This window comes from Zeugodacus cucurbitae, chromosome 2 (genome assembly GCF_028554725.1).
Source record: "Zeugodacus cucurbitae isolate PBARC_wt_2022May chromosome 2, idZeuCucr1.2, whole genome shotgun sequence".
Taxonomy (NCBI): Eukaryota; Metazoa; Arthropoda; class Insecta; order Diptera; family Tephritidae; genus Zeugodacus; species Zeugodacus cucurbitae.
Genome location: NC_071667.1, coordinates 477,656 through 500,728, shown reverse-complemented (window position 1 = coordinate 500,728; position 23,073 = coordinate 477,656). Strand labels below are relative to the sequence as shown.

Genomic DNA, 23,073 nt, shown 5'->3' with positions numbered 1-23,073 from the left:
CCTAAAGACGTCTGCACTGTTTGTAGTGGTGATGCTTCGGAGCACTTGTCGGAGGAATCGACAACTTTGATGTATTATATAGAGCACATTTTTCATACATATAGACACTTGTACATAAATTTGCTTTATTAGTCCCCATTGGTCTTTCAGACTCTCCATGTCGATAGATATAAATTGTGATTTGTCCTATTCAGCGGCAATCGCTTGTATATGTAGATCCGATTATACGTGGATTGGCATGCTTTTATATAAGAAAATTAATTTATGTTTGGAACTGATGTAATTGGGCGGAACTGGAAGACAAAGAACTGTCATCGCCGCAGCTTTCATTAAGCAACGTAATATGAGGAGTAAATGCTCACTTACTTTTGTTCTTTTATCTAATTTATTATAGAACATACATACATACGCAGATGATCGTTTTCCAGATGTCAAGTTCGCATATAATTTTTCGAATAATATTATAATGAAAATCGTGAAATTGTGCTCTTAGTGATCTAGTTCATGCTGTTGATGGTTTTCTTCGGTTTAGTTAACTATTGTGCTATTACTGCGTGGAGTCCTTTATTGATCAAATATAGTATGTAGGCACGCTGTAAGAGATGACAGCAAAGTCAAATATACTATGTATATGTATGTAAAAATGTATATAGGCACATCAAGGGTAGCAAAATAAGAGCTGTTTTTGGCAATGCTCCTGTTCTTGAAGGTTTCTGTTCTACTGGTGGTCGTTTGAAATTTCCTTCTTCAGTCAAATACTTATATACATATACTCATTTGATGTAAAATTATAGTGGATATCAGCACAGTGAATACATATATAAATATTTTCTACAAAACAACTAAAAATCCCAAGCAGCCTATAACATGGAAATGATGCAACACGATTATGTGTGTGTTTGTTGGTATTATTGCCGAAACCGTTAAGGCGATACTTTGTTGCAAAACTACGAGGCCACCGAAGAGTAGATGCACTAACTGCATCGTATGAGGAGAGTACACGGACAGACATCTTAGCCCAGAGGGAAGTGCAACCAGATGTGGTATTTAATTTTCACACATTGCTTTGTTGCCAACTTTGCCATAAGCCAAATGAAGGACAAATGGTGGATAGTTATGGAATGGGGAGGGTAGGGATGTGGTGATGAAGGGATGACTGTAATGCACTAACGGTATTTGCAGGAGAGGCCTGCGGTACCCTAATTGAGATGCGAATAAACGAATTGCAGCTAAAAACTCTCAATGTGGAAAATGCGAGGGCAAAGTTCTGCGGTGTCTGCAACACAAAAGAAAAGTGAAAATTATCGGGTGTAAACAATTGCATTAAATGTGGAAATAGGGCAAAAACAAATGAGCGTGAGAAGACGACAACATTAAACTTTGGCCACATTTACTCAGTAGTAATACAGCTCCTGGTTGCCGTTTTGGTTAACATAAAAATGTGTAGAAATATCACGGTATGAAATATTGTTGTAGATTAGGGCTTTAAGGATTAAAGTTATTTTCTACTATTGAGTTTGAGTTGGATAAATTTAGACTTAATAATAGATATAAGTCGTTGATTGGCATTGATTTCACCAAGTTTTCTGTTACAGCTGTTTCCGTACTTGACCTTGTAAATGTTTCCATCAACGCTCAATACAGCGTGTGACCGGTGATTGCGTTGGTGTTTTAAATTGGTCACGTTTTTCATAATCTTTTGCAAATGCGATCCGTTTACATCGCTTGTTGGTACTCACGAAAGGTTTCTTCTTAACATTATGCAACATGCGGTGAATAGTTTGGGTACAAAATAATAAGACGAAAGATCAAGGTGTACTTACCAATAAACACTACTCTGTATACTAACTTTTGTGTTATCAAGTTCATTCTCATAGCAGACAAACCAAGTGTGATTAAAGGGGCTTAAATAAAATAGTTAAATTTACGCAAATTCCATCAAAAAATAAACGTGAACATTTATTATGGAATCGAGTTAATTTGAATCGTTTTCAAGGACAGAGCTGCTGTATACTTTCTTATGTGACTAACTGCACATATGTATGTATGTATAATAAATTAATACAAAAAAGTTCGCGAGGTCTGTCAAAATTAATCGAGAAAAGTAACATAAAACTAGAACTATCGTTGTTGCAAAAATTGTAATAGTTGAGTAATAAAAAATAAAATAGCAATTTTTTCAATTAATTTAGTGCATTGGTTACATTCTCTTAAATTAATCTTTATACGTCTAAGAATTCACATACCCATGTGTATTTTCAAACTAATTTTTTGGCATATTTGCCCATGTACATACATACATATATACAAGGAATTTGTATATGTAAGTATGTAATGTGAACTCAAAACGGCGGTCCTTTCGAAAACTTTATTATGCCGCATAAATTAAAAACAATACGAACAGAAGAACTTTATCCATTATCCTAGGATATTACCTTAAAGTTTAAAGTTAATGCTTTTTGCTCTTGCTCACTCCAAAGGAACAGCAAATGGTTTTAATGTTTACGACAATATGAGTATAAAGCAGAAATAAAAGAGGTTTCCGACAAATTCTTGCGTTGGGTGATGCACTTTACTCTCACGAGGACGCTTGACAATGCAGTCCATGTATGTATGTGTGTTTGCATGCGAACAGTGCTGGCATCAATAGGGTTATCTCCTGTAAATACATATGTATATCCATGTATGTGCGTATGTACATTCGCCGCACTGCGTACGTGCTTTTGTGTGCCCCCCATTCACTGCTATCTGCAATCGTAGGTCCCTGTGAACGAGTAGCACACCCTAGGCTCCATAAGCATTCCAATATATGAGGCTGGAATGTGGAATTTAATGTATGAAAATGAGTTTTGTGCCCGTGTGAATGTAATATACGGCCATGTACGACAACTGCCACGCTCGGGTGATTTGACAAAGGATCAAGATGTTAATTTATTTGAAAATGACACTGGCAGAGCAAAGTCTCCATTGCCGTAAAAAAGAGCATTAATATTAGGACCACGATAAAGGAAGATGGAATAATAATATTGTTTACTAATACTGCTTTTATAATATTGAAAACTCACGTAACCCGCCTAATAAAAAGACTAATCTGAAGTAGTATATCTTTGTATTTGATTTTAAGTTAGGCGACTTACTACAGAGTGTCTGTAGCCTCAAGTTTTAAAATAAAGAGTAAGATAACAGTATATTGCATTTTATTTCAAGCGGTGGGAGCGAAGTGGCAGAGAGTATCTTTGTATGGCAATGCAAATCTATTTGCTGCTGGAATCGAAAAAACAGAGCCAGTTTGAATCCATTCGTATGAAGCTCGATCTCATTCGAAAATGTGAGAGCAATTTTTAAGCAAAATAGTTAATATTATTACATTTTTTATAATAAAATGGTGTAATTATGTTTAATATTAAACGAATTTTTTAAATTTTTAAAGGAAATTTACTAGTGTGCAAATAGTTGCGTCCGTGAGTGAACATACATATTCTGGTTCACTTTAGTCACTTTCGTTAATATCATTTGTTTACGCTAGGTACAAAAAGCAAGAGAAAATGAAAGCAAATAAATGATTTTGTTATGTCACTGATTTATTTAAGATTTAATTTTTAGTTCTTTATATTTTCTTAAACGTTCGCTCATTCACCTACGGACACAAAGTGCCATAATTTCCTGGACGATTACAAGCCGCAGATGAGCGTTTTCCGTTTTACCTTTTCCGTCGCCGAGAGCAGTTCGAGCAGGAGAATGGTTTTGTCGCTACTCGTTTTAGAACTTGTAAGCTGACAGCTGAAGCGATTAGCAACACAGCCATACACATGATAACTGTGAGTCTTTCTATTTGAGTGTTTTATGCAATGTAAGCAGCCTGGGGATCCACCCTGCTGGAAGATGACAGGAAATGTCGCATCAAGCACGGTGATGAATTTCCTGCTGTCTGCAACTTTTTTCCAGTCACCGAAATTGCCTACCAGTGCCGGATGGCGGGCTGCTGATAACAGTTGCCGCAGAACTTCACCACCAACTCAATTAAACTCGGAGCATTTGAATACAAGACGTTGACACCCAAAGCGTCTGAGAAAGATGATGATGGTGACACGATAGTTCTTGCGCCATCAGCCGCGTATCTTGTACTTTTACTTGTTCTACAAACATTATTATACTTCATGCTGTAGTGCGGTGCCATGTTTTTGTGTTATTTAGCATTATCATTTTGTTATCTTACATATACCTTAAATACAGAAATAGAATTAAGTCTAGCATTCGCTGAAAGGTATCTCAAATTAGGTTGCGCGCTGCGACACTGATTGATTGTCATAAAATGTTTTTACGCCCATATTTACGTCGTTATTACTGGCTCATTACACAAACTGTCGATGTCCCAACAAATAAGGAAGCGACAGGTGTGCACGCGGACGCTTTACTTGTTCACTATACTAAACAGATTCCTCATTAAAGAGGTTGAAATCCAGATACATAGTCGAATTTAATCCCCTTTCCACGCTACTCCAATTCCATGTTCGGTCCGCGGAGCCCACCACTTTGCACTAGAAATAAGTGAGGATAATAAGAATGCTCAGTTTATGGGTTTGTTGCACCAAGTAATCAGCAATGGATTGTCAAAGTGGTAGAAGGTAGCAAAACAAGAGAGGTCTTAAGTAAAATGTATGAGTCCAATATAAGAACGTAATTGTTAGATTTATGTAAATGTTAGCAATATAGTGGATGAATGGCGGACCGTGCCTCTTGATGGCGAGAGGAGCCTCTTGATGAATTTGTAAAAAACTATACATTTACTGTACTACTGTAGTACTGTACTGTAGAACTAATAATGTTATAAATGCAGAAAGCGATTGCTTAAATTACTGAGAGCACTTTAAGCCAAGTATTCATTCAATGTATGTTTGCTATAATTCCTCACGGAGCCATTTTATGAATGAAATAAGACACTTCCTTCTCAGTCCGAATATTCGTCTTTTATTAGATAAATCTTTTCATTATCATTTTATGTTTGTGCTTATGAATTTATATATGATACATGACATACATACAGTATATTTCTTAATTACAATTTTCTTGTATATATGTATGTAATTTCATATTCCTCACTTTGTTTCATTACTTATTGTAGCATTGGCAATTATTGTACACTAATTTGTATTCTTTTGTTTGCTTTCACTGCGCTTAACGTTGACAATTGCTGCTTTTATTTCGCGAAAGTCGGCCGACAAAGCTTGCAAACCAGTAAGCCAGCCACCCTGGAAAGGAAGGTAACCACCTGGAACTATGGCCAAGTGGGTTTATAACATATTGAAAAGACCAGTAAGCCATTCTTAAGAACTTCCAGTAGAATAATTCAATTTGATAGCAATATTGAATTTATGCATGAAGTAATGTCTGCTTAATTACATAAGGATATTATTTCTTAGTTGGAACTTTGTGTTTTAGTAACACATAAATAAGTATAATCCTAGAAACCGTATGACATTAAATTGATTTTTAAAACATAGACGCAGGTTGCCAATATTAATATTTGATCTTTCTCCTTCGTGCATGGTGCACTCTACCACATATATAAATACTATTATTTGCCTATGCAGATATATTATTTCAACCACTAAACATATATGTATGTATGTACGAATGAATATGTGTATATTTCAAATATAGTATATGGAGTGTAAATTTTTTGTTACATTTTAAGAATGTATATAGGTATACTTATTCCTAATAATACTTAGAGCTAAACGAACCTGCTACAGTAGTTATTGTTTTATGTCAAAGTTTGTTGTAAGACTTCGATCAATTTATTTCGATCTCATTGCTCTTTTATGTATTTATTACAACTTTTATAACAAATCGGTTCATAAACTAAACACGTCTTTTTTCTTTTAGGACACACAAAAATCACAATATTAAATGTTAATTTCATTCATTTCTGCACTGAACCTCTTATGCCATATGCATGTGAGTAAATATGTATATTTAAAGATTTTATTTTCGGTCGCTGCGTAATTTTTAATTCCTCATATTTTAAATTTGCATTTGATTTACATATATTTGTTTGATTGCAAGTCTTACAATTATCCACTCGTCTCATATTAGTTGCCATAATCGTCGATGAACGTATCGATGATGTATCGCTTTACTTCATTTATTGACGTACGTTTGTTGGAGCATTGATGGCGTTCCTGGTTATCAGGCAGCACCAATAGTTGTTGCAGTTCCCCCTTTTATTAAAAGATTTGATAAATATTTCAATTTATTTCATATGAATTTTATCATTGAAAAAGTCTTATTGCTAACCGTCAAATGGTTTTCAATAATCACAGTTATCACATTTCACATTTCACACTAGTAAATTCTTATTTACACTCGAATAATTTATCGGTTCGAGTCTTCCTTAATTAATCGTATTAATTTGGAATAATAATGCGTATGTTTCTAAAACGAACAACTCCATATATAGACAAGACACGCTCAACATTTCACAGTTCAAGCTCAAACGCATTACCTTTACAAAAACTAATATTATTTGATGCGATTAAGAAATGAGGATTTTTCATAGAAGAGATGTAATTATAATACAGTAATAGATACATGAATTGAACCAAAATCAAGCTCTACAAGTCGCTTATCATTCCCGTCCTGCTTTACGGTGCAGAAGCTTGGACGATGTCAACATCAGATGAGACGACACTAGGAGTTTTCGAGAGGAAAATTTTGCGCAAGATTTATGGTCCTCAGAACATTGGCAACGGCGAATACCGCAGACGATGGAACGATGAGCTGTACGAGTTATACGACGACATTGACATAGTTCAGCGAATAAAAAGACAGCGGCTACGCTGGCTAGGTCATGTTGTCCGAATGGACGAAAACACTCCAGCCCTGAAAGTGTTCGATGCAGTACCCGCCGGAGGAAGCCGAGGAAGGGGAAGGCCTCCACTCCGTTGGAGGGACCAGGTGGAGAGCGACCTGGTTACACTTGGGATCTCCAACTGGCGCCGAACTGCGAAGGAGAGAGACAGGTGGCGCACTATCGTCGATTCGGCTATAACCGGCTAAACGGTTGCAACGCCAATCACATACATACAATAGATACATGTATAAATTTGACATTTTTAATCTATCTTTACTTTGACATAATTTTTATCAATATAGAGCCTAAATTCCTTACATAAAACCATAAAACACTATTGCTAGTCAATTCCACCCCCTTTGTATGTAGCGGAATGCGTCCCAATACTTACATTAAAGCCTCGTCCAATTTCCACGTCGGCATCCAATGGCAGCGTGTAAAGGCGCTTCGACACAACAAAACTATTTGTCCAGGAACAGTCGGTATAAATGGAAATGAAATCGCCATTTTGTATACTGCAATCATGTACATGTCAAGTGCGGTAAGGAGGCAAGCATGTAATAATAAAGCGAAAGACATAAATGTAGTTTAAATTAGAATAAAAATCATATCACAGATATGGAAATTTGTGCATATGTATATGGATGAAAAAAAATTAAGTCCGAACGATAAAATATCGCATGTATTTCAACGCAAAAGGTCAATTTGGGCAACAATTAGACGCTGAAAGAGAAATGATCCATCGTGCTGATTTACTCCAATAACGGTTTGCAATGCGGACAGTGTGAAGACTATGGTTTATATGAATATGGTAGAGGCATGTGTAAATTTTTTCAACCAATATTTGGCGTACCGAACTGTATGAATATTTGTAAGCTGTTCAAATGAATAATTGTCCCATTTAATTGAACTCAAAGTAAGAGCAAGAAAATTATATTTAATTATATGAAACAGAGAGACGGTGTATTCTATGGGGAATAGCAGGAACATATGTATAATCGATATATATGTACATACATACATGAGCATGTAATATAAGGTTTAAAAAAGGTTTTGATTTGTTATCAGAGAAATAATTTTTTTAAGCACTCATTGCGTACTAAGATTTTCGATAATGTCACTATTATCCTGTTTTCAAGGAACCCTTGTATGGTTTTTTTTAATTGCACGCAGTGTGTTTTCCCAACCAATACCATCATTCATAAAAAAAACAAAATATTTTTCAGGTACATATTTATGCACTCTCGAAATATAAATGTACATACACATACATATAACTCACCTGATGGCCACTTGATGCCAACGAAAATCGTACAAATTAAATTTCATCGGCAGCATTTCAGTTGTGCCGTCTCGCTCCAGATACAATCGCAGGCCGTCCTTGCACGATTCCAAATACATATTGTGGGTTGCGTTGCGTATGGAGAAAATTGTCGTTGCGGCTTTACTGTCGTTCTGTAGGCCATGTTGAAAGCCACATATGACAAAGGATTCACATGGAGCATCGTGATGGAGCCGTGAAACGGTGAAAAGTATTGGCGTATATATGTGTGAAAAAATGATATAAGCAAAATATTTACTCGAAATCAACAAAAATAATAAACAATCAACAGAAAGAGTCGATACACAGGCATTATTGTTGCCCGTGATAGAGTTTTCATTGGGAGTAGGAGAAAACACTTAAAAAGCTGTTTTTTGTGTGCATGTATTTTTCTACACTGATCGTCCTTAAGTTTAACTCAAATGCATATAATAGAAAAGGATAATAATGTTGCGTGTGTGTTCGTAGAAAGCAACAATATCAATGCTAAGTATGAGAGTCATTTATCATATGCTCCGCACAGGTATGCTCGAGATAAAAATAATTTCCGAAATCGCAACATATTGCACAGAATAGTTTTGTTGAAAGGTTTATTTACATTTTGGCTGAGGTCAGGGACCTTTGGAAGGTTTGTTTATATTTAGAGAAGTCACGTGGTGTCAGGAAAATCGAGTTTTGTACATTTTGAGAGATAAAGTGGCGTCAGGTTTGTTTACACTTGGAGAGCTAATGTGAGGTCTAATCTACATTTTGAGCGCTCCCTTCCTAATTTGTTTATTTTATGAAAAAATATATATTATATATTATTTATAAGTTATATAGTTTCATACAGTTTCATACAGACAAAAACAATATAAAGATAAGAGATCCGAATTTTTACATAAACAGTTTTTAGCCGTTGATTATAGTAATGTTAAAATTTAAGACATAACTTTATTTTATTTATTTCAGTTAGATAACTTTGTTGTTATTTTAACATGCAAATTGTTTGACAAGTCGTGGCAATCAGATGTAAGTTGTATAGTCGAATTTACAAATGATTTGCCATGCCGCATTTATTTAGGTGTGCATGATGCTCACTATTTTTTCATCGATTGATAGTTGTCACCATTTATTATAACAATTTTAAGGAGGTACATATGTATTCATATACATATTTTAATATCAACTCTTTTGACAAGCGTAGGCATAAATACTTACCCGAACTCGCAACGTTAGCATTATCGTGAAATTGAGCGGATTCCGCCAACTACGTATGTAGCCCATGTTTGCTGGCGTTGTCGAAGGTACAGTGTTGCCAACAGCATTTGCATTTGTTGCATCAGAACCGGAGGCAGCTGATGTGGCGCTTGTGGTAGCCGCATTACCGGCTAAGTCAACTGCTATTGGTGTGCCTAGAGTGTCTGCATCAACTGTAGTAATCGTTGCTGTTATGTGGCTATTAACTGCTAGCGACATTCCGACAGACGATTGCAATGAAACTGTAGCGGGGCTTGCAGCTTCCTCCGGCAAAACGACCTTTTTATAAAACTTTAATAAGTCGTTTATGTCGTCTAGAATGTGCAGAGACAAAGAGCGGGAAAATTGTTAATTTTTGGAATAAAAGTACAACAAAACGGAAAGATAAACCAAATTGGAAACTCTAAATCAAGCTATGTGGTTCTTAGGTACATCATCATCTCTAGAAGTACGAGTACAGAAATTCATATATACGTATATATGTATGTAAATGAATACAAAGTTTGGATCGCCTACTGAGCCGAGTAGAGGTAAAAACTACCTACATATATTTCCAGTTATTAATATGTGCTGGTTAATATCACCCTGATAACAAAGAGTGTTACAGAGGTATATGCATACAAAATTATTTAGTGCAGTGGGCTTAATTTCCTTATTTTATAATCCCTTGTGAAATGTTTTGGAATAATAAATGTTAAATGTATTATCTGAAATTTGGGACAAACATCAGCATGTGTGTATACTTGCCCACTTACCGCTGCAGTCGAATGTGTTGCAATTTCGCTGTTCAATATTGTAACCTTCACAAAACATAGTAGAATAGTTTTTCAATGGTCTTCGCCGTTTATGCTGGCGATTCGTTTCATCCTTAGCTTTCATTTCGATTGCATTTTTTTTACTCAATTCATTCTTGGGTGATTTGTTTGTCGATTTGTCAGTTACTTTTGGCGGGTTCTTGTTTCGAAAAGCAGCCTCATTTACTCGGAGATTACCTTTGTAAGTGCGCATTAAACTATCGATGTTGTTTTTGTTTTTGGAATAAACAACTGGGTCAGCCTTATTGGTTTCAGATAAACTTTCGTCGAATAGTACTGCCGGTGTTGATGCTTGTACTGTCAGTATTTTCATCAAATTAGATTTTGGCGCCGTATTAAGCCCTTGGTCTACATTCTTATTTGATGTCACAAAATTCGCTGGAGTAGCAGTAAATGTTTCAACTTCTGAAGTGGTTTCAAATTCAGCAGAAGCTTTAATGGCAACTGCATTCCGTTTCCACAACTGCACATTGTCACTGCTTTCCCCGGTAATTGGGTTCCTTTGATGTCCTTTATCATTTCTGTCCATCATTGCCGCAGAATTAGTATCTGCGCCGTTAAAGCCTCCTAACGCATTATCTAGCAGCTCGCTATTTTCAAAGCCTGCGTTACTCAGGCCTTCCTCGTCTACCTCAGCGTCAGCAGCCGCGTCCAGGTTTAGGTGCATGTTGAAATTTACCATCGGATTATCGAGGAGACAACGGCGAAACCGTTGTTGTACACCTTTGCCGCATGTGACGCTACAAAGCGTAAAATCACTCCAATCATCCCAGCCTGTGACAAACACATAGGACCGAGCACAGTCCGTTTTTCAGAGGCCAGTGGTTTATGCATGTCACAAATTTCAAGTTGTTGGATTTGTTGTCAACCGCCATTGTATTATCAGTATGAATGTTGTCCCCGTGTTTGTTGTTGTAATTTCAGATAACCGGGGTATGTTTTTCAGCATTGCAGTGGAGGCATGTTGCGATGTAGTGTCATAAATTTCGTTCAGCGTGCGTAACGGTTTTTGTTACAGGAGCAGCAGAGGGACATCAGATGTTTGCCGCGGCAGCATGTTGTTCGTGAAACGTTCATCAGTCATCATCAACAGCGCCATCATCGCATTTTGTGTCCAAGGTGTTGTGTTATTGTGAGGTGGCAGGAGCGCATGTGGCTCCAAGGGTGGTTGATGGTCGCCATCACGGTGTGTCGCATATGAAATGAGAACGAGTGACAGGTAGTTGATATTTTAAATTTTATTTTTATATATATAGAGTGGTTAATTGGCTATTTGGATGGACAATGAATAACATTGTTGATAAATTTGTGGTGTAGTTGCATTGAATACAAATGTATTTACGTTATAACTAACTATAATGTATTTAATAAAATTTATTTTTAAGTCTTCACACAGTGAAGTAAGGTATATTAAAACTTTATAGTATTCGCCTAACTGTCTAAGATTGCTTTCATTTCCAATCGATTTCACCAATTTTTTGTGTAATTTGGAAAAAAATGTATTCTGTCATACCAGAGATTCCCGATTGCAATCAAATGTAGAGACAGCGATGGTGTTTGTACTATGTGCGTACAATTCCAAATTAGCTAACTTTGTAAAACTCCTCTATGTTATAAATATAATACATAAATAGACGAAAATAACTTAAAAAGTGGAATTAGGACATCCTTTTTAGCGGTTTTGTAGGAAGTGAAAACCTTATTGTTTCTTATAGCTTAAATTAAATAATAGTTATATTTAAACCTATAACGTTTGCAGTACATGCCACGGAACTCTTAGAGTTTGCATGAATTTGCAACCCCTAGTGAAATGTTTTTTGATTAAATGTGCTTGACTTGCAATGTGTTTGAGCTTTGAGTTTTTCTGTAAATTAAGCCACTTTACATTCTGGATTTTCTATCAATTTTCTCTTGTTCCCATTGCACGCAGGAGAATCGTTGTCAACCAATAAAATATTCGTATTATTTCTTTCTAATATTTATACAGCTCAAGTACAAAGGATGGTGGTAAATGTGAATACAAAAACGATGGGGAGTTGCATATTTTCTGCTGTTTGGATCGATACAGCGGTATAAAAAATGTGTAAATATAAGTATACATAGTTGTAGCACGAGCCTTACTCATCTTCTGCTTGGCATCGGTATTACCTAATCTACTCGGAAATGTCTGGCAAGCCTGAACGAACATCAACTTAATTCTAATTGAAGTCTAATTCAACCCTAAGTAAGCGGGTTACATACTAAGCCATACATAGCGTTTTAATAAAACCCTGACATTTGACTATGTTTATAATAAGAGATAATTATAATAGTTAATAAATACTATAATAAAATCGGTTAATATGTTTATTTTTTACTGGACAACAGTATTTAATATTTATACTCTCGCAACATGTTGCACAGAATATTCTGGTTTTGTTCACATAGCGGTTGTTTGTAACACCTAAAACTAAAGCAGTTAGATATAGGGTTATATAAACGAAAGTGATCGTCTGTCTGTCCGTCCATCTGTCTGTGCAAGCGATAACTTGAGTAAAAATGTAGACACACATTGCGACACATGTTCCATGGGATCATAAGAAAGATGTAATTTTTTTTGGGGAAGTGGGCGTGCCCCCGTCCTCAAATATGTTTTTTGTATATATCTCGCAAACCAATAAAGATATATAATCCAAACTTTCTGCAGTCTGTTCCCTTACGTACCGAGTACACACCATGAAGATAGTTAAAATCAGATAATAACCACGCACACCTTCCATACAAAGGTAATGTTGAAAATTACTAAAAGTGCGTTAACTCACTAACGAAAACATCATACTCACTAAATTTTACAGAAGAAATGCCGGAAGGAAGATGCACTCAGATTAAAAAAAAATTGAAAATGGGAAAATGGCATTGCCCACTATTGGTTAAAAACCATATACATATATATAATAATTTCTTGATACTTCTGTGATATATTACTTCCTTGACACCCTGATGATACATGTGGAAAATGGGCGATTCACAACCACAACTACTTCCCATATAACTCAATTTTGTTTCCATTGCCTTAACTGCATTTCTTAGGTGTTATCAATGTTACATTAGTAACTCGGTCTCTTTTAACAAGCTGTTGGGGAAAAATGATTGCTGAATCTGCTATGTCACACTCACCCAAATGTTTCCATATATGATTCTCAAATTGTGAACTCCAACGGTGCAAACCATTTATGCTAACTGATAAAAAATCGGTTTGAGCAGCTGTATTCAAATCGGTTGGTAATTGTTGTTGCTGCACAGTTATCAATTTGCCGAATACAATTAACTCGGTGGGAAGACTTTTCAAAAGGTTTCCATCGAAGCAGGACAAAGGCTGCAGTGTTGCATTTAACTGTCTGTTGATTTTAATTATTATTGGATGTCATTGATTTCAGTTTAAGCATGAAATAAGCGAAATAATAATTGCAAATGCGGGGTTATTAGATAAAAACTACGCTCACATATGAGAAGTTTGTAATATAAAAAAGCGTTTACAAACAGGTAAGTGCACGCTTGAGGCGTACGTGTGGTCAACTTCGCGCTGAAAAGTGTTTTTTAAAAGCACTTGTTACTTCCGCCATAAAAAAGGACGCATATATGTAGGATGCGTCCTCAATTCAGCGCCACTTATAGTTGGAAAAGTTTGTGAATTGTTTACCCCTTTTTAAATTAAATTGTCACTTTTCTACACCGCTTACATACACCTTAACATGCAAACAAGTTGCTTTGTCAGCAATCACACCAGTTGCCACTCGTGCAGCCCGGCATTCGCGCACATATTTTGTTCAACTCACCCTTCATACTGATATGCAGACTCGGCAGTTGCGCTGCTGCCGCTTCCAGTACCATAATTATTACTGTGGCCTATGCCACCGCCATCGCCTCTACCGTTGTAACCTCCACGACCGCTTCCTCCGCGTGCGGCATTCTCCGTTCCGGGTGTCATTTTCAAGAGTGACGCGCCTTTGTATATCGTTTCCGGTGTTAAAGTTATTAAAATGGCCTCGTCCAGCATTCTGGCCGAGTTTGCCGTTTCTGTAGTTGCTGTCGCTCCAGTAATAGAGATGTCCGTTGGCCGTCTTGCCAGTAGCAACGACTGTTGAAAAGCTGCTGCGAGGGCTGTTGGACTGCCAGCAGTCGTGTGAAATGTTGCTGATGCGAACAAATTATTTTGCAAATTCTGCTTTTGCACTTCGTCATTGACAGTGCCGCCTCCATGTGCATCAGCGCCCATTTTCGCTGCATTTAGTAACTCATTGGTGCAGGCCTCATCTGTGAAGATATGTGCAGCAAGAGCTTTCAGTATGACCGGGCTCTTTTTGATCAACTCGGAGATGCTATCGTGGCCACAATGCTCGGAGGCGAGTCCACTTTTTACAGAAATAGGTGTCGAGTTTATGGTGGAGATGAGCGGAGCGGAACAAAGTAAGACGTAGGCGACGAGCACGGGCCACGAATGCTTATAGACGCACATTTCTGCCGCCTTTCTTCTCACAGACTACTTGTTTGGAGTTTTTAGTATTTGCTGGAGCTTTCTTTACACTTTGTGTAATGCTGTACTTTTTCCGCGTTTATGTTTTCTGTTTGTTTGTTGAGGATATGATTTGAGGCTACCACTATTTGCTTCTCAAGAGCTCGGTAAAGTGTTGTCGACTCTTGCCAACGTATTTTTAGCCACAAGCAACAATTTCCTTTCACTATAATTTGGGGAAAACTATGTAGTTATTTGTTGCAGTTATTGTGCACGTGATTTTATATGGCTTCCTCAGTGAGCGGCATAAACATTCGAAGTCTTATCGGATTTCGTGTATACTCATTTCAGAGTAAAAGTCACGTTTGACTTTTTAATCCGTTTTGTTCTGAATACTTCATGTGTTCTTCACATCTTTTATACTTGAGGATCTACTCAACAGATGGACAGAATTTGAGTGCATCTGTAAGTAAATTAAATGCATTTAAAATGTATATATGTTTGTATTGAGGTGTTGTAAAGAATTATGTTTATAGAATAACATAATAAAAGACTAACAGATCTTTTATGTAATCTATTGGTTTAAGAAAAACGAGTACTTTAAAGAAAAAATCTAATCGATCTACAATTTATATAATTGTTTTCTGTTATCATTATCATTATCATTATTTAAATATATCTATCAAGAATAAAGTGTTTATGTCGCCTGTTAAGTGGCTCGCTTCTCCGAGTTCTATCGACTTCTCATGAAAGACATTGTTAGTTTGTTTTTGGCCAACAAATGCAAGATTGCTCATACAATTAAGAATCATTTTCCTACAACAGACGCATACAATATCGGAAAAGCAACGCAAAATTAAATCTTCAACTGAAACCATTGAGCTCAATGTACAGATTTCTGGTCATGATTGCCACACAAATAATTATATAAGAATTGAACTTTAAAAATATAAGAAAACTTTCAGCAAAGTCTAAAGTAGTGGCAGCAATAAAAGAGCACCAAAATGCTGAAATCAAACCGCAGAAATGCAGAAACACTGGAAAATACAAAACACTTATCAAATTTTGACTTAATAGCTGGAGAGTATTAAAAGCAAAGTGCTACTCAAGTCTATAGAGTGTTTAACCGCATCCCAATACAAATACAAATAGTCTTACATATAAGCACAAGAACACATATACAAAAGCATGTTCACCAATATGAATACCAACCGACAACGATAATATGAGAGAAATATTCACACAACTAGACGAACAGATTGAAAACCGAAATGTCAATTGACAACGTACAGAATTGATTTAATCCTACAGAGTGCCCTTGCCACAGTAACCAGACCCACAATCAGCCAAAAGTGCATGAAAGAGCACGTCAAATGGAGTGACAGTAGAAGAGACTCTTACAGCATTTCTGCCATCATTCCCCACAAACACGCATTCAAAAGCGGCAATGCAGAAGCACTTGCACTTATTTTGTATTTGGAACGTATCAACAAAAACGATGACAATTGACAATCATGGACTAGAAGTAAAAAATAACGGCCAACAATTACAAGTATAGTTGTCAAGATTATTTTGCGGGGGCATACTAGGAAATATCGAATTCATTGCTTTTTTGGAATCCACACAGTCATTGAAAATTAGGACTGAGTTCACTGCAAGTTGAGGGCAATAAGATTGAAAAAACGGAAGCCGCTATTGGATTTTTTTTAATGTTTCACATTACTTATTATTCTGGTAATATTAGCAAATTTATTGAGTTTGTAAAAAATTTTGGTAACAATTCTTAAAAAATAGAAACGGAATGATTTTCGCAACTTTACATAAAATTTCAAAGAAAGCTTTGACCATACCATTTTTAATGGTGAATGAGGAACCTTATATTGCGTATCCAGTAAACAACTTTATCCGCTAAAAACCACATGAGCGATGTTCCTTGTGGCTACAATGCTTCAGCAATGAAATTATACTTCAAAAAATTCCAATTTAATTTTTATATTATTTTACATTCGAAGAATATGCATTTTGTTTGTTGTTGATATTAATTATAAACTACAGTAATTAAATGAAAGAAATCACTGTCCAAATTTAGGAAGATTAATTAATCTGAAGATTATTTATTTGTGAGTTCTAGATCCAATTGTAATTTACGTCTAAAACATCATTAAGATGAACAGCGTATACAATGCAGATCTCTATACAAATTACGAACATTAATAAATATGTTTATGCATATTGCCATTGGAAATGTATGTGCTTTTTAAAGAGCTACAAAAGTACTGAAGTTGCAACCAATAACAAAGGTATCTTCATAGACACCTTTTATTACATAGACATGTACATAGTATATGTACATACATATAACACCATGCATGGATTTACTTTTCAGGTCATGTATTTATTATTTTTTTGCTGCTTCCATAGAGTGAAACTCTGATTATGCTTCAAATAATACCTTCATTGAAAGGCCCCCGCCTTATGGCATCACAACTTTATATCCGTGAACAGGTGGACTTCTTAATGAGGCAAACATGCAGTGGTTTAAAGGGCCGCTGCCAAGAAATCCAACATAATTTATGCTTCCCTGAGTCGCTAATATTGGCACGCATATGCATGGATGTTAATTTGTCACATGAATACTGTTCCGGCACTAATTAAACACTCAAATGGCTGCAAATATATGGACACATGTCATTTACACCTCCAGTTGTGTGCTGGCATAAAAAGTGCAATCCCCTTTTTAGTTACCACCTCTCTTTTAGGGATATATGGAGATTTTATATTTCATCCATACATAAGGATATATTCAGAAACATAAAAGTAGTGATTTTTTATAAATTAAGGAAACAAATTATTAAGTACAAGTGTGTATACCCGTTTGAAAAACCTAAAAAATATAAACAACAAGATCAAACGGCTATATAAACGACAATAGTTTTATATGAATTCTATTTACAGGTTTAAAAAAACTGTTAAAACGCATGTACGTACATCTAGTAAGATTATTATCTATTAAGATATCTAGTAGACTCTCTACTAAGCATTATGGCATTTGTAAATAATACATAGATATACATATGCAAATTCGGGCATCGTATTCAATTATCCCTAGGATTTCTAAACTTCGTTAAAATGTCATTTAATCCGCTTTGTAATGCTCAATCACTGAGAATAACAATAAATGTATTGTATTTAATTCGTTAGTTTCTTATACCAAGATTGTCGAACTGTTTCGAATTATGTAACGTATGTGTACCATGAAGCACATACATTATATGTGTAGATGTATGTCCATAAGTGGCTTGGAGTAATTGAACTGAAATGAAGTTTTATTGTTATTGCGCGCAACCGCCCACCACCATTCACCTAAACGATCCTTTTTGAGTTGCGCTTTATGCATTTTATTAAATAACTTTTACAGCATTTTACATAATCGCCATAACTGGCACGAACAAATCCCTCAAGTATGTCCCAAAAGGATCCTAGGTCCTTTAGACCGCTCCGAATAAGCTGTTATGGCAAAAGTAAATTGTTTGTGAGTGCAAGGTTCAATTGCTAAGGATATTATACACACATTCGTACTTAGTCACAAGGGTGCGACGGATTTTAAGTGTAATTTGTAACCTAAGTATTTGTTGTGTGTTGTTACTTGCTTGTGTGTATGTGGCTGTGTGTGTTTCTGTTTGCAATCTGTTTTGTATGTTTCTAACTTTGAGGATTTTTTGACGGTATAGATGTTTGTATATATCGATGTGTGTATATTTGGAACATACATAAGAATAACATTTCATTTTTGTGTCCTTGGGGGAACATATTCATTATCTCGTTCATTGTTGAATTTGTTGTTGGCAAGCTTGCCATTGTGTCTCAGAAGACGCTCTGTTTGCCGATTTGCTTTACGAACTTCTGCATACAAATTGAGCCTTTTCAATTACCCATAAATAATACGGAATGTATTATGCATCCACAAGTGAAGCATCATGGGAATAATTATGATGATATAAAATTAGAAATGGATTTTAGTAAAATTTACGAATTATTATTCCAATTTAATGAGAAAAAAACTCAGATTTTACTAAAATCATATTTAAACCTCCTTACAATTACTTTTACTGATATAAAACATGCCATCAATGTGACAGACTCCGCATCATTAAGAGTTCAGCACCATGAACCATCTCAATATATGTATGGTAAACCCCGGTACGGCTTGTGTGCGTGTAACTGTATAGATGCATGTGTACAAGGTAAGAAACAGAGGTTTTAAGCTCCTCTAAGTAAAATTAAATTTATTGAGCAATAAAGTTTTTAATTTGGGATTTATACACTTTTATCTGTAAGCATTCGTTACATAAGTGGTTGCCAGATGTCGTACTACATATGTACATACATTTCTTCAAACCCACAATGGCAATACCTGAGTAAACCCTTAGTTGTGTACGATTAATATACAATTTTAATCCTACACCGGAATAATACAGAAGCTGACTTAAGCAGGGTTTATATGGTTCTCAAAACTGGTGACTGCCATCACAGTAGTAAGGCTATTGAAAATTTACATGTTGGCATACAAACCCGTAAGTTTTTCCATTAAATCTTCAGTAGCAAGTTGAATTAAAACAAATGCGTACAAACGTAATTCAATTAAAAGAGAAATTAATCGGGAGTTTTAACTAATGATTAGTGAAATATAGAAACAGCTTCAGCAAATATTATTCAATTGTGCTTAAATTGTCTAAAGTATTAAAGAGATAACTAACGTAATTAAGCAGTTTTTGTAGGCCGGGTAAATCAAGACTTTTATCTTTCAGGCTGTCCTATTTTTTGCGTAAACTTTAGGATTTCCTGCTTGAATTAAGTTATGGCGTTCCGAACATTCCAGCTTTTTTATTTTCTGTTTGTAATTTATTAACTTTATTTTGTAGAATCAAATAATTCCGAATTGCTGCAAATTATGGTTATCTCTTTGTATGAATCTAATTTAAACGAAATAATTAAGTAGGGGAGAACAGTAATTCTGTAGCAAGGATACAATGGACGCACTAATTAATTAATGCATAACTTACAATCCATAATAGTTGGTGATAAGATTGTGTGTTGTTGGCTGATATTACTCCAAAAAGTGTTGCCAAATCTTGATTTCGAGCAATTATCCACAGTAAGTAATGTATGTAGATATACTATATTATCCGTATGTAGGATTCACTATTTTCTTTATTTTTTTTTACATACATTTAATATTTAATATTTAATTTATTTTTGATTTTTGATTTTTGAATTAACACACACCATTTTTTAGTCAGTAGCGAAGAAAACGAATTCATCTGACATGTTCACAACTGTACTGTAATTAATCGCAAAACTACAAACAACATAAACATTCGAGTATATTTAATTATAATAATTAGTAATATTTGATTGCCATAAGCTTCAAATGGTAAGAGCGAATGTTTGCTCCGCGGGCTTCCGTCGCGGTTCGGCAGATAATCGTTCCACCAATTTGCAACTTTATTTGTTTTATTTTTAGCGGTAACTTTCTTCTAATCCTTTATATTCTCATCCTGACAATTGTTGCGTTTCACCATAGTGAAGACAAACAACCGATTAATACTTTTACCCCGCTGTCTCTGAACAGTGTTCAATCGCGCCAACCGGTCAACTGGAGATTGCTCAATAGCGGTTAATGCTTTTATAGGCGCCATACTAGAAAGAGCGTGACTATTTTCCAGTGATTTCGTCTCATAATTACTTCTCTTTCAGTTATGCGCCTGCGCGGATAAAGTTAAATTGTTTTGTGTAGCCGGCTTTTTGTCTTCTTCTTGTATTCGACACTTGTCGTCTTTGTGTTGCTTGTTCCGCTTTCTGCGCTGTGGCTTAAACTCCGGACCCCATTGCTGATGTTGTTTACATTTTTCATAAGATTTCATTAGAATGTTGGAGCACGTGCTTCACCACATGCTCAAGTAGCTGGGTGTAGGTGTAACACCTCTAAACAAACTAGGTGAACGCCACACACTGACACAACTAAGATGAGATCCTTGCTTGAGGTATGTCGCAGACACCCCACAGCAGTGTGCAGTTGGAAAGATGTTACTTGTGGCATGCATACTCGTGTGACCGCTTTCTGCCAAACGCACCCGCCATCTGTTACCTATTTCATTAGGCTTCCGCTATATGTAAATTGTTTGCTGATCCTTGGAGTTCCATCTCAATTGGACAATGCGAATAAAGGCGTTGATTTGATTGGCATAATTAGTTCGTAGCCAGAAAGGCGAATACATTTACAAATGCATATAGCAATTGCTGTTTACTTTGCTTTAACTAATTTCGTTTCCTTTTAGTTTGCGTATAATCTCTATCACTTTCAAGAATAATTAATATGAAGTTATGTCCTTCTTTGAAATAGTGTAGAGGAAAACAATATTTTCTTTACTGTGCACCTTCGGCTTATCCTAGCCGATGGAGTATCTTTGATACGATAGATATTTTATAGTATACGAAACATTTATAATACATAAATACATTTTGCAAACAGGAAAGCATTTTGGTATCATATTACTGTTATTTTTTGTTTGATTTACCTCGTGCAACGGTGAAATCAATGGCCAGTCAGCCAACACCTGTTGTATTTCCACTCATCGTTATTGTTGTAGAGCACGTATTTGAGTTTGCCACAATAAAAGCTTATTTATGAGTGTACTTTTGAACACTGTTAACATTTGGCAGGAGAACGGCAACAACACACGCCACCACAATGGCGATAAGAACATTACCCGCAGCAATCTTAGCTAAGTTGGCTGTCAACTGCGCTGTGATTTATCGCTCTTGAGTTAAGCGCAGAAAGGTTAATTTTTAATCCCTTTTAGTGGCTTAAGGCATCTGGAGTGGAGATTAGAACGCAGCAATAGCAACACTAGCAGCTAGTCAATTCAAGAGAACGGGCGCGGCGCGGCATGGTGCACGAATCAACGACGGTCATAAGTGCAAAGTGAAGGCAGCGGTTGCGTGCAAATGTCAACTAGATTTTGATTAACTCCATTGGTTGTGGATGGCGATCACCTGGTTTGGGTGTAACTGAAAACTCTACATGAGTAGACAGTTTTGAGTAAGAAACAAAGGTATATATGTTTACTTATGGATTTACTATCCTCTTATTATTTATATATATTTAGTATAGTGTTATTATTCAATTTATCTCGTAAGCATTAACATTTATTGAATGTTCCAGTTTTCAACAATACTTCCTTTCAACAGGAGTCCACGATTATTCAGATTGATGAATGTACATATGTACATAATTTGGCGATATACTTTTACTGAATGTTGATATTTAAATTGTTAGAAAAAAATGCGATGCAATCTACTCAGGCCAAATACGTCAGATTTACATAAATTATGGAATAATTTATAATTGAGCGTTCATATTTGGCTTTTACGATTTATTGCAATTTATAGTACAAAATGTTATAGCTATAAGCAGGAATTGCCTTTTTAAATTCTTTTACGTTATTTATAAAACTTTAAAAGAAAATTAAATAAATGTGAACAGTCAACAGGGGGCGAGGGTAGCTAGTTGGGCATTTGGGTTATGCTCGTTGTAAACTTGATTTTATCTAGTTAAAATGACTGCAGGGTACACATAAATAATTGTGTGTATGCGCAATTTAATCACTCAGTTCCTCTTCGCCACACTTGTTACTCTCCTCTTATCCTTTTAGGATCATTGATTTCCATTCTCGCATTCACGGCTGAGAGCATTTTCGCTACAGCGGAATGTGAAAAATTCCCATGGAAGAATTCAAAACTTCCGTCACAGGTGCAAATGTGTGTGTGCTTTGCAATTGGCAAACCTCAGGGACAATGCCTTTGCTTTTTCTGCATCATTCGTCGCAACCATGAGAACTTCCATTATCTAAAGAGTATGTGCGCATCTAACAAGTAGACAACACAGTTGATATATTTATTCATCTGTTAGTCAGGCTCGCGAATAAGCACCCCTGTATTGCACTCGTTATCGCATTCACATTCTGTTCGAAACACTCATACCCTTACTAACTTCTCTTGCAGTTTATTTTCATTCTTAAACTGTGTGAGTTTGCACTTCGGTTTTAGTAGTCCTATAGTTTAGTACTATTGAACTCAACCCCCACAACTACTTACTCATATATGAATCTTTGCCACTCTTTCTTACGCAGGTTGTAAATGCTGAGTACATTCGCTTTAAGACGCTGTGCCTTGAGTTCTCTCAGACCATGTCAGTTTGCAGCCCATTCCTCATTTAAACTCACTTCGTTCCATCACGTAATCATTGCCGTCATTATATTAAAAGCACATTCGATGAGAAGTCTTACCAAAT

At 35.9% G+C, this 23,073-nt stretch overlaps 1 protein-coding gene across 2 annotated transcripts in view; it reads right to left on the bottom strand.

Annotated features, from left to right (window-relative positions):
* The window catches only part of LOC105208406 (uncharacterized), a 29,868-nt gene extending 9,404 nt beyond the window's left edge, over window positions 1–20,464 (bottom strand). The window contains exons 1-8 of one of the 2 annotated variants that reach the window (XM_011178224.3): window positions 19,784–20,456; window positions 14,044–15,183; window positions 13,385–13,605; window positions 10,169–11,002; window positions 9,375–9,727; window positions 8,136–8,308; window positions 7,245–7,368; window positions 5,188–6,221 (exon numbers count right to left, since the gene is read on the bottom strand). In XM_011178224.3, the coding sequence (XP_011176526.2) occupies window positions 6,093–6,221; window positions 7,245–7,368; window positions 8,136–8,308; window positions 9,375–9,727; window positions 10,169–11,002; window positions 13,385–13,605; window positions 14,044–14,723 (2,514 nt within the window). In that variant the 5' untranslated portion in view covers window positions 14,724–15,183; window positions 19,784–20,456 and the 3' untranslated portion in view covers window positions 5,188–6,092. Of the gene's footprint in view, window positions 1–5,187; window positions 6,222–7,244; window positions 7,369–8,135; window positions 8,309–9,374; window positions 9,728–10,168; window positions 11,003–13,384; window positions 13,606–14,043; window positions 15,184–19,783 lie in introns of those variants that run through there. The other variant, XM_054229677.1, reaches the window with a different exon arrangement.
* Window positions 20,465–23,073: the final 2,609 nt, after the last annotated feature.